This window comes from Oikopleura dioica, chromosome 2 (genome assembly GCF_907165135.1).
Source record: "Oikopleura dioica chromosome 2, OKI2018_I68_1.0, whole genome shotgun sequence".
Classification (NCBI taxonomy): domain Eukaryota; kingdom Metazoa; phylum Chordata; class Appendicularia; order Copelata; family Oikopleuridae; genus Oikopleura; species Oikopleura dioica.
This window is the reverse complement of record NC_137292.1, coordinates 2,495,683-2,508,637: the sequence shown is the minus strand read 5'-3', so window position 1 is coordinate 2,508,637 and position 12,955 is coordinate 2,495,683. Positions and strand designations below refer to the sequence as shown.

Genomic DNA, 12,955 nt, shown 5'->3' with positions numbered 1-12,955 from the left:
CACAGTCAGAGTTCAGAATTAGTTGATAAAAATGTTAGAAAGCCATCTTATAAATAGAGAAACATTCAAAAGGAAGAACAAGTCATCCTGAGTAAACCATAATTCCTCTTTTTTAAATATGAATTTTCATAATGACACCCTTGATCTCGCTTTTTTAAATGAAAAACTGACTAAAATAAAGCATTTCTTTGATTGTAAATAATGGTAACTTAAGGGCTTCGTCAACATAATTCCAATTTTTTGACTTGGTTTTGTGCTAAAGCTAATATATTGACACCCTTAATTTTTTCTGTTTGAAATCACTCAGACTGGAATTAAGCTTCGAATCCATGGAAAGAAACCTGGAGTAACCCCGCAATAGCGAGGTTTATTCTAAGAAGTGGCGGAGAATCAAGATGATCCACCCCTGGCGACCTCTAACCACTGTAGTCATTATGTGATGGTGTGACAAGTGTTCTGTGGCTATCTCAGATATTTTTTTCGCTGCACCTCACGTTTTTTAGTTCGAAAAAAGTTGCTCTTCATAACCTGAAAGCTAGGCGGAAACGAATGCCAGGAAAGTTGGTTGAGCAATGTAAAAGTGCATGTAGCGGGAAAGGGCAGCTGCCGTGATAAGAGTGACTTGATCAGATTCGAGCGAAGTGAAAATTTAGCGCAAAAAGGTCACGAGCCTGGCCGGCCAAAATCACCATGATTTTCATTCGATTAAGTTCTACCGCTCTAACCTCGCTTATCCAAGCCAAGGTAATCAGGTCAGCGCGTGATTTTTAGACGTTCGTTGAAAGTCGCTTATGAAGGTTTTATTTGAAAAATGATTCGATTGAGAGAAAAGTGCGATATGAAATTTTCCGGTGGGCGCTTTGGAAAGCTCATTTCTCGTCTCATTTTTCCGGAAACACGAAGGATGATTATAGCCGCTTGTCGTGTCGGAACGTCATGTTCCCGCGATTTGATGTTGTCAGGTTAAACTCTTTCTTTTTTTGCAAGATTTTGTTCAATAATTTTAATTTGTTCATATCATATCATATGATTCATATGAATCATATGTAAAATTCGTCTTATTGAAAAACTCGATTATTTTCGAGCATGTTCAATATCAACGAAAATCAATTAAATTACCAAAAAACGTGGTTGTTTTAGTTGCGGCGGATTCTAAAACCGTCCTTCCGCATAAAAAAATGAAATGTCAACCAAAAAGAAAATGACTCTCTTTGATCGCGAGGAGGAAGTATTTTTTCTTTTCTGGCAAAAAGCTTAGCCGTAGATTCAGCGGGCCCGTCGTGCCTCCCAAACCCGCTCTCGTATTAATCCGATCCAATCCAACACGATAGCCGACAACTCAGACGTTTTCAATTTCTAAAATTTGGAAAGTGCTGTTATTTGAAACAAAAATTTCAGGTTTCGAAATAAACACGCAAAAAAAATTTATCAAACCATATTTCTTAAAAGTTTTCAGAATTATAGAAAGAAACCGAGTCACGTTAACTTCCCCAAGACGCTAACTTCCCCAGACGCTAACTTCCCCAGACGCTAACTTCCCCAACGTTGGGCATTTCAGCGTTTTGGGGAAGTTAGCGTCTTGGGCAAGTTAGCGTCTTAAATGCGTGGGCGATCCGTTGAACGTTGAATGGCTCTTTCAGCATGTCTTAGTTTGGTAGACAGTCGTCTCTTAGAATCTAACCTCGACCTTTCCTCGTGAATATTTTCTATTTCTTTTGAGCAAATTTAATTTGACGTTTTGAAATAATATTTTTGTACTCCGGGAGTACACTTATTTTGACAGTCAATAATAAAATCTGAGCTCTTATTATTTAAAATATATAATATCTTTGATTATTTTGAAGCGTTATTATTAGAACATTAATCCCAAAAAATGCCTGAATTCTCAAACCTCTGTCTAAATGACTTATAAAAAATCGCTCCTACTAATATTTTCTGAATACTGTATTAAGTGTTCCGAAAATTGAGGCTTCGAAAAATTTCGAGAAAAAATATTATTTTCTCTAACGGGAAGCTTTGACGCTAACTTGCCCAAGACGCTAACTTCCCCAGACGCTAATTTGCACAACCTTGGGGAAGTTAGCGTTTTGGGGAAGTTAGCGTCTGGGGAAGTTAGCGTCTTGGGCAAGTTAGCGTGACTCAAAGAAACCATAAGCATACTTATCCTTCGTCCGTATTTATATTTCTTATGACATTTGTGCGATGACTATCATATTTCATTAACACCAGAGGTTCAACGGATGTTACTTTAAAATCATATAAGTAACCACCACGGAACACTTATACCATATGCTTAATGCATATGTAAGTTCTGATGATTCAGCAGTCAGGATGGGTTGGGTAAAGCTGAAGATTGGGAGATAGAATTTACAAAAAGAAACTTCAAAAAATCTTATTTCTAACAAGAACGGCGAGCGCGTGAAGTTTGGCTCAGCGCTGCTCGCCCAGGTCCCTTAAACATTTTTCGAGCCATGATCATTTTGAGCACCCGAGCACCTCTGTGCACTCCCTGGAAAGTACTTTTACATACTTAAGGGATCACCCCCCGATTTTTCAAACCTTTTGCGCGGATCATTATCGCCTATAATTAGATTCCTCGTGTTCTAAGGATCATTTTGATATATTATACTACTCTTTTACATGAATGCATCCCCAAAATTTCGCCTTGCAAAGTTCGGGAAAATGCATGTAAATTGTACTTAGCGTAAAAATCGTTAATTTTTTCGATTTTTCAATGTCATTAAAAGAGGACAAATAAGGGGTCTATCGAAAGCTTAGAATCTGTAGATTAAGAATATAAGAACCGCATTAGAATTTTTGGCCATTTGCTGGCGCTGAAGAGCAATTGAATACCAAAAAATGCCGAAAATCGCTTCAAAAAGTATTACAACTATCTAAATTTTGTTTCGCTCATCAGATTATGCTGGTTCTACCAGAATAATAAGTTTAGGGTCCAAACTTGCTTCTCCAGCTAAAAGATCTGTAATTAAAAAGGCCAAAAAAAAGTAGATACGATTTGAAAATGACCTAAAATGGCCATTTTTCAAAATGTTAATCACTTTGACGGCCTGTAATGCATAAGCGAATCTTTTGCTAGCAAGCTGATTCTACCAGAATTTGCTCATTTCGATGCGGGCTTTCTAATGCGCCCAAAACCAGCCTCCTACCAGGGTTTGAAATCTGAAAATTTTGCGTGAGCACGAGCACGCGTGAGCACGTGGGTGCTCAAATTTCAGTGAGCATGAGCACGCGTGAGCACGGGGCTGCTCGAATTTCAGTGAGCATGAGCACGCGTGAGCACGTGATCCTCATATTTTCGTGAGCATGAGCACGCGTGAGCACGGGGGTGCTCGAATTTTCGTGAGCATGAGCACATGTGAGCATGCTCATTCGTGCTCATGAAAACATAAGCTCAAAAAAAAGTAGATAGAGGTCAAAGTTGGCGAAATCGGGGGGGGATCCCTTAAGAAAATCGCGAAATTTGGGTCGTATTTTGCTCAATTTTGCTGTAGTCGGGCATTCAAAATACCTGTCATTTCCCGGGGAAACGAGTTTTTTAAGATGATACAGTAAGATCACGTGTACTGTGAGTGTCTTCAGGTGTTATTCTAGAAAAACCGGTTCTTCGACATATTTTTTTTCAAAAATGAGGGATGAAAATTTTTTTTTATTACTTTTCCGCGAAAAGTTCTTTATTTGGGTCAGAATAAGCATCATACAAACAAAAAGCGAAATCGAAAGACCAACCCTGAAAGTGACCCAGCCTTGTCAGTCTTGACCGGTTTTTTCTATAATTCTTGAAGCTCAATGATGATTAAGCTTGTATTTTATCGATATTTTCCTTCGATTTAAGCTAAAACCGACTTTCGAATTTTATATCACATTTGTATTATATATAAAACCCTTGCCACGTGTTTAATACAGCAGCTTAATCTCAAATCAAGTGGGATGATGCCAAAGCCTGCATGTGGCCAAAGCGGCCAAGGAGAACGCATTTCCGAAATGTGATAGGGTCCTCTCAAGGCCGCACGGGTTATCTTATCAAACAACTCGCTCTCTATCTCATTTTCTCTGTCATCCTCAGCGAAAAAAAGGAGAATACGTTGTTTCTCGTAAAAACGAAAAATGCGGTTTCTTGAGTGTTTTGGTTCTTAGCTGGACAATGTTTTGGAGAAAATGAAACATATGATAATTCTTTTAGGAAACAAAAAAGATGTCGTCTTTTGAGAAATAATTGTTTTAATGGTAATTCAATTTTTGAAGAAAAGAACTCATCAGTTGGCAAAAAGCAAGCGAAATTTCAAAAAATTCAAAAAAATTCAAAATATTTCAAAAATTTCAAAAATTTCAAAAATTTTCAAAAATTTTCAAAAATTTCAAAAAATTCAAAACCCAAGAAAAATTTTCAAGAGTGCATATGAGTCATTTCATAGAAGAATCAAACCCACTTGTATTAAGGCTCCGCCTCTTGACTTTTTAAGAAATTAAGCTGACCCTTAAATGAATCAGTCATTATTTTTCTTAGTCGACTTACAAAAGGCTTTCTGTTTTCGTTTCAAAGTGTTCAAAAAGGCCGTTTTCGCGACTCGGAGTCGTTAGAAAAAAATGCAGTTTGGAAGTGTGGAACTTGAAAAAGTCGTTTCATTTTTGAACTGGATATTCGTTGAGAGAGATAGAAAATGGCACACTTTTCATGTTCACCGCTCTCAAGTGGTTGAAATTCACCTGGTTAGAGTATCATATCTTTGCGGTTGCGTAACATTGAAAAAATGAGTAAAACAAAAAAAGAACAAGCGCTTATCAGAGGCGGCGAGAGCGCTCATGTTTAATTAATCTAGTAAAGCTAGTGCGTTTTTATTATTCGCTGAATTTCATTTCCTTATTTCTTTCAACTTTGAAAAAACCTTTTAGTCAGATATTTCCCCAAGAAAAATAATTCAGAAATGAAAGATTTCAGTTAGAAGAGATTTCTTCCTATACAGAGGAAGTCTTCCAGCAGGCGGGGTCCTCCACCTTGCATGAAAAAGCGAAATGCGCTCACACGGTGTCGCTAATTTCGTCAAGGGCAACCCCCTTCTTTCATCAGTACTTATTTCTAAAATCTTATAAATTATATCAATTATTCAATCGCCCGTTTATGCTCAGAGACTCGAAACCCTCCGACTCTATTTTGAAAACACTGTCTTTACAAAACTCGTAATGTTCTACAAAAGAAACATCGAGCAATCAAGCAGGCGATTTGATTTGCAATCAAACAACATCGCTCCTATTTTCAGCCTCAATTTATTATAAACTTTTCCTATAAATAGAGTAATCCCCTCAATTCTAGCGTTTTCGAGCGGCAAAACATTACCAAAATAGAACGCACCCAAATAAGGTTGAACAAGTTCGGCCCGTTTTAATTCTTCTTCTAAGAAAGTGCTAATTTGACAAATTTTACAAGATAATAAAATTTTAGCGCGACTTGTAAAAGGTGGATAACATGTTAGAATTACAAATCGTCGATTAGAATTCCTTGTTTTCTTAAAAATAAAAAGCGAACGGTGTAATCTTTTTTTTAATTGATCATTTAGAAATTCTAAAAATTCGATTTTCTTGAATTTCAGGGGGCATTCTGTATCTTTCTTATCTTCATAAAAAGCTGGTCGACTACATATCAGGCTTTCCTTATCAGGTCTTTTTTATTGGCCCAGAAACTCAGTAAACCCATCTAAGAGTTCACCCTCGTTGGCTCGGAACAAAATTATCTTGTCCTTATCAACCCGTTTTTTCTTAAACGATTGAGGATAAACTTCATGTTCCATAAATAATCACCTCCGATCTAGCAACGGTTCGACCAAGTATTCACTCGGATGTTTGACAAATTCAATAAATTTGCAAAATTAAGAGGGGCCGACCAAGGTCGACGCAAAATAAACTTTATCTTGCTTTTGATTTTGTAATTATAAAAATTATTAATAATTGACTTTGAATCTATGAATTCTTAAGATTTTGATAATTATCTTTTTTCTCCCGAGCTCTAGAAGAGATAAGAATCTGGGGTATTCGAAACTGCAATCTTCTAAAGCGCAAAGTCGCTAATTTTAGTTCCATGGTTGGTTACGTTCCAGACATTTTTGCGGCCAGCTCTCTTGCTTTTTCGCCGTAATACCTCCTGTTTTACGATCGAAAGGAAAACTGAGAAAAGAAAGGATAAGTTGGCCATGTGTTTATGATTCTGAATGGATGAGCGTTTTTCAAAAGGCGTTTTTTATCGTCAGATTTTCAAAAGACTCGCTATTGTATTATTGGAAGTCAGAAGACCATCGGGCAATTAAGAAGAAAGTTTTTAAGCTCCTAGATATGAGCCAAATAAAAAGAGAAATAAATAAAAGTCCGCCGCCTGCAGACCTTCCCGGACAAGTCCCTAATGGCATTATGTCAACTCCTTCAGAATCGACGATTCCTTCACCAAAAATGGAATATCCGTCAGGAGTTATTAGTCCTCTGCCTGATATTCCTGAGGATATCAAAGAATATGTCAATTCCTATGTGGAAGTTGTCTGTAAAAACATTGAGAATTCATATGGGAATTTGTCGAAGCGAGTTGATCAGATCGAAGAACGGCAAGGGAAGATTGAATCGGAAATCAGACAATATATAAATGACACAAATCAACTTTTCATGAGCTGTCAGAGGAAAATCATCGCCAACAGAAGTAAGTTCGACAAAAAAATTTCGCTATTTGGTGAAGATATCCAGAGTAAAATCTCATCGATTCATGAAATGCTGGAGATACAATATGAGAATATTGATGGAAGAATAAATTGCTTCGAAGAGAAAATCAACGAATTGGTTGAACTGGATGATTTTCTTGAACTGAAGCATAACGCCTGGAAAAGCCAAAAAGGATTGTTTTAGTAGAGCTGCATTATGATATTAAACCTGTTTTCGAATCCTTCAAAAAGATGTTTATGAATTGAATCAACTCATAAAGGATCAGGCTGACAAAATTTCCCAACTTGAGCAACAAATTGATGAAACCGCCGGCGAAAATTTTCATAGTCGAAAACCGCCATCTCCGATGTTAAAATTGAGCATTCAAAAGCTTCTTGACAATCTTGGAAAAAAGACTTCAAAGTTTGATAGAAATCTACTCTTCAAAAATATTGAGATTGAGCGGAAAGAAGAAGAACAATTGTATGCAACACAATTAATTTCAAACGAAAAGCTGATTATAAACAAAATCAAAGAGAGAGAAAACAACCTGTCGTCATATAGAGTCGCAGTTGTTATGCCTGATGAAGGAGGGACAATTAATAAGAATAATCTGCTCAATAAAGAAATGAAACCAAGTGAGTTGCAATTTTCAGGAAAAGATTTAAAAGATATGAAATATTTATTTTATATAAATTATTTACCAACGAAAAGGTAAAATTGATCTTGAAAAAGAACCATCGATTGGGGATCGAGTGAGAATCATGCAAAATTCTTCAGGTTGCCCAGCGTTTCCAATTCAGGAAGGAATACTCTTCCATGTTTGCGATGGAGAATGCAAAATTCTCATCGATGCCCGAAGTGTCTCTACGGCACCGCTAGAAAATCTCGGGAAAGTCTACATACGTTGATTTTACTAAAAGTAAGCAAAAGTTTACAAGTTTTATCCTGACGATGATAACGAATTTCTCTACATTCAACTCTCACATGTAACTAACCTATTTTTCAATTATCCGAAGTTTTTTTTACTCATACTCGAATAAAAAGAAAGAAAAATATTTCAAGCGCTTAAAAATGAGTTTTGATGAAATTTGAAATCAAGGAGGAAAACCTATTTTTATAAGTTTGTTTATTTACACTTGCATACATTTTTTATCATCTGTACAGGAAGAATTTTTTTGGGCTTTAGTAGTTTGGCTCAAATGCCTTCAAGAATGGCTCGCTGTAGTACTTCATTACTGGTCGATCATCTCTGTAGGTTTTCTTTCCGTCGACTTCACCAGTGAAGACGAGCTTATGCTCTGTCTTTTGATTGCTTCCGCCGGTGTTGTCGTTGGTATTATAATAGCCCATCAGGTTCATTTCCATGTCATACTCGGGCTTAAATTGTCGATCAAAGGTTTGAAAATTTTTAAAAGTAATCTACCTTGATGTTGTAAGGTTTCTCCTCATCATCGGGCAAGAAAGCAGCGCATCGAGAGACGAGTGATCCGACACCACTTGTTGGCTCGATAAAGCGACTTCCAGCGCCGTGGTATCGCAGTGACTCGGCTTCAGATGCATTCATGACGTTTTGAAGGAGAGCTTGTTGTCGAGCCTGAAAGAAAAAGAAAGTTACTTCATGCGTTGAGATTTGTTCTCTTACCGAAGCAAGCTTTGATGCTCCAATCGCCTGGCCCGAGAGAACGACATCCTTAGATGATTCATTTCCTTCCTCAGTTCCATCATCAGCGTGTGGCTTTTCATCCCACTTGAGATCTTGACTGTATCCAATTTTGCCGTTCCAGCTCTTGACATTCTTGGCCTCTGGGAAGAAGGCTTGACCCTCGATGATGTTCAAAACTGATTTGAGGCAGTTTGCGAAGTCAAACCATTTTCCGAAGTTGTCTGGGTCGAGATCTCCGTCGGCGACGTGCGGTTTATGGCGGGATGGAGTGTCAGAGTGGTATTTTGAGTTTCCTTCAAATCCTGATAGCGGGTTCAGAATCGTTTTTTTTGGACAATTAATAAATACGAATATAAATCCAATTAATTGAATGATCACTTAAAAAAGCAAATTAGAACCCTGTCCTTCACCAAGAGGACCATTATGAGCTGGAACCTTGCAGCCAAGAGTAAAATTGTCCAAAACATCACCCTCAAGTTCTTCATCGCTCCAGTTGGTACCATCCTTGCCTTTGTAGCAAAGTCGATCAGCATGAGTGATGGTTCGCCATTTGTCTTCTCCTTCCAAGTTTTCGTCCCAAATCAGTCGATTAACTTGTCTATCCGTTCCTTTCATCAAGCCGGGAAGCATGTTTGAACAGCCGTATCCGGGTGTCCATTCTCCTTCCTTTGGCCATTTGAAGTAAATTTCCGGAGTCCAACCGTAGTCTTCCGCATAGTTGAGTTGAGGCCGAGTCGGGGTTCCCAGCATTCGACGCTGGACACGGTCAAAGTAGCTTTGCTGTCCTTCCCAAGATCCGTCCTCTAGAAATGGAAATTAAGCTTATTTGTTCTAGACTTTAAAAACAAGAGAAAATAAAACGAGTCTTACGAAGTCCAAATCGGGTCGCGCCAGGCACATAGGCTGGAATTTCTTTGCAATCTCCTCCGTCCATCTCTACACCGTACATCTTGATCTTTGCTGTAGCACAATTCCATCTTGGCTTGCCATTGTTGCCAATCATCACAATTGCTTGCATGAATTTCTGTCTCTCATCCAAGTTCAGAATACAGCAGTCGTTCAAGTCTCGTCCAGCTGGAGTCGATTCAACGCCAAGTCCAATGCCGAAAGGATCCGTTGGCTTTTCGGGCTCTTTTTCTTCACTTCCAACTTGAAACTTTCGCTCTTGAATTCCACCCAAGATGGCGGCTTCGATTTCCATATTTGGATTCGTTCGATCTGGACGGTCATCATGGCAGAATGTCTTTTCGCCAAAGTTTTCTTCCAAATCCCAGAGCTGGTAGTAATGATCTCTCATGCAGAAAGTGCTGCCCCACGTCGTGTGCTCTCGGCATTCCGCTTCGACCGTGCAAGACGGGTTGATTTTACTTCCATCAGCATTGTATAGACACTGAGCATCAGTACCCTCAGCTGCGTGCCAGGCATCACCTTCGTTGGGGATCATTCCGTGTTGTCTTGTGATACCAGTTCTCAGATCTTTCGGCGCGTTGAATCGAACGAATTTGTATCTTCCGAATCGAAGTGAAAGATCACCAAGTTTACCAGCGAAGATCTTGGCGGGCATCTCTTGCTGGTCGTTCATGAAATGATGCACTTTCTCGCCATTCTCATTGGTCGTTGTTCGAACTCGAGTTGCTCGGAAAGCAGCGGCGAAGGACTGAGAATCTTCAGCCATGCATCCGTCCCAACCAACGAGAAATCCGGTTCCGGATTCCATGGTAAGCCAAGTCTCGGAAGTTCGATAGCCAAAGTTTTGTTTCTCCTCCAAATAACCGGTCAAGCCATTATGTTGGATTTCCGCGGAGTAGCCAGTATCTGGCCCGACGTATTTTCCATCAACGATTTGAGTGCTCACTCGTCGGTTGTATCGCCAAGGAGTTTCACTTGAAAGTCGCTTTGGTCGGCCAATTCGCTTCATTTGCTCTTCAGTAGCGGTTTCCTCGGTGTATGCGTAGGTGCACTTGTCGCCACCAGGTAGTGGGTAGTTCATGATGTCGGCGAAAGTAGCGAAGAGATCGATCTGGCTGACAGGTAGGTCATAGTTGGTACCCCAAAGAGATCGATGAGTTCCAAGTGGCCACCAGGAAAGGAACGGGACTCGATGTCCGCCTTCATAGACAGAAGCCTTCTTGCCACGAAGAGTTCCCATTCGAACATGGCCGAATCGGTTGAGAAGATTGAATGCTCCTTGATCTGGTCCGTTATCAGAAGTGAAGAAGATCAGCGTGTTATCAGCAACTTCCATATCATGAAGAGTTTTCATCACGTTTCCAACGAGTTTGTCGAATTGCCAGAACTGTTCTCCTTGTTTTCCTTGGGCTGCGTGAGGGTAGTATTCCATCGGATTGTTTTCGTCGAAAGTCAAGTTGTGGGAACTTGGACGATGAGGGGCACGGAAAGAAAGATACATGAAGAATGGTCGGTTGGATTCTTTCATTTGTCCTTCTGGAGTGATTGGATTCATTTCAGAGACGGATTCGGTGATGTATTCTCGAGCTTTGGAGTGGAAAGTGTACATGATTTCTTTCGAGTCGAAGCCGATTTGAGTACGTTTTGGTCCAGCTCGCTTCATGTCTTTGTAAAGAGGATCGGTAGTGGACATGCCATTGGCAACGAGCTCAGCAAGGACTTGGTCTTTGTATTCTCTCGCTTCTTCAGGACTGTCAAACATGATCTGGTTCACAGCAAACTCGTAATTTGCCCGTTCTTGATCAAGAGTTTTCATCGTTTTCTTCGCTTTTTCGCTAATTTTGTATTCTGCAGTGACGACTTTTCCATTTTTTACGTTTCGGAATCGGAGGAAATTCTTTCTTCCGAGCTCTCGGGGCTTTTGACCCTCGTTGATTTTTTCTGCGTTTCTTCTTCTTCGATGATTTCGGTGGTCTCGAACGGCGAGGGTGCCATTCGCGAATCGTCTTCGGCGTTTTCGCGACGGCTGTTCATCATCATTAAGGCCAGAGGTGAGCCCTTGATCTATTGCGCTCCAGTACGCCTTGTAGGCGTTTTGGATACGGCCGTTCTCTTCCTGACCATCCTTGTAGTATCCATCGAGGAAGTGCCAGTTCTCTGGCTGTCGGAAAAACTCCCACTCGGCTTCTTCGTCCTGGACCCAGAGAGAATCTTCATTTTCATCTCTGAACTCAGTGAAAATCGCCCACTTATCGAATGGAGAAAGAGGGTAGTCATTTTCGAAGTACCCTCCTCCGGGGAGGCAGCAATACGATCGAGAGGTAAACGACTTGTCGTAGCCCCAGAATCGTGTTCCTTCGACAAAGAACCAGCCGTTTCTCTCGAGTTTTTCTTCGACTGGCTGAGGTTTTCCGACAACCATCGTGTGGTAGTTGTTTCGTTTGAAAAGCTGAGGGAGGATTTTTCGACCATACTCGAGCTTCATTGGTTTGTAATGATAGTCACCACGGCGGAAGTGGTACCGACCAGTCATGAGACAGTATCGGGATGGGGCGCATCGGGAAGTACAGGAATGGCCGTCGCGAAAGTTAATTCCCTTCGAAACGAGTTTATCAATATTCGGTGTCGGGACGAGTTTCGAAGGATTGTTGATGGTCACATCCGCCCAGGACATGTCGTCGGTATTGATGACGATGACATTCGGACAGTTGATGTCGTTTCTTTGATCATTGGCCGATCCAGCAATCGCTGCTTGACCACATCTGTCTTCTAGAGTCCAATTAGCAGCCTTTTCTGTTTCTGTCTCTGGAAAATCAAAAGTATAGTCAGGATCGTCGTAGTAAATGGGCTTTGGAAATTTCAAGCCCACGGCCGAGCCGGCTAAGGCAAGACCAGCGACTCTCATTTCTTTTTCTGCAAAAGTATGAGAGGCAAATTTTTTGAAAGTAAAATAGTCGAAAAATCGTTACTTTTATACGCGCTGTATTTTTTGCGCGGTGGCGTTCGAGAGCCGCGCGCGGCGGGTGCTTATCATCAGTACGCGCTCACCGTCGCTCAAATTTTTGCTGAATCAGGTGGAGTCAGAGAGACCACCACTTTTGTAGGAAAGCATTGCCATTCATAAAAGATAAATTGGGTCGAAAATGATGACGCAGCTTTGATGATGCTTGTTTAATTTGCAATTATAAAAAAGATTTTCTAGTTTTTCAGAAAAAAATTTTGATAATAGAAAAAACAAAAAGATATTTTTTTTATTTTTTCATTATCTTACCGTGAAAGGGTATTTCAGGTAAAGATAAGATTGAGTAACTTTTTACATGTTTCTTGTAAATTAATACCCCTTCTGTCATTTATTCTCTTTAGAGAATGATTAAGGGTGTCAACATCGATAATCGTTTTCTCTTTTGTCATGACAAATAGGTCTTTTTTAGTTAATTTGTTTCAGCTTCTAAAAACATCTTGTTTGCACCACTGTCACATTTATTACATCATCTACTTCGATTCCAAGCCCAAAAATAAACGTGTCTTGTTGAATGAAAATAAAATGGAGGTGACTTTCACATGCACTTCCTTTTCGATAAGCTGTTGGTTCTACAAACTCAATCCATGATCAAATTTTACGTCAAACCTTACCGTATTTATGATCGCTACACGCAACCGAAAATTTAGAGGGAGATTTATTTT

At 39.8% G+C, this 12,955-nt stretch overlaps 1 protein-coding gene across 1 annotated transcript; it reads right to left on the bottom strand.

Annotated features, from left to right (window-relative positions):
* Positions 1-7,825: 7,825 nt before the first annotated feature.
* LOC145696434 (uncharacterized) lies at positions 7,826-12,212 on the bottom strand. Its single transcript, XM_081773470.1, has 5 exons — positions 9,233-12,212; positions 8,777-9,165; positions 8,342-8,674; positions 8,123-8,293; positions 7,826-8,076 (listed from the first exon to the last, which is right to left on the bottom strand). Exons 1-5 carry the CDS (start codon positions 12,174-12,176, stop codon positions 7,882-7,884), a joined length of 4,032 nt encoding a protein of 1,343 aa, XP_081629596.1. The 5' UTR covers positions 12,177-12,212; the 3' UTR covers positions 7,826-7,881.
* Between the last annotated feature and the right edge of the window lie 743 nt (positions 12,213-12,955).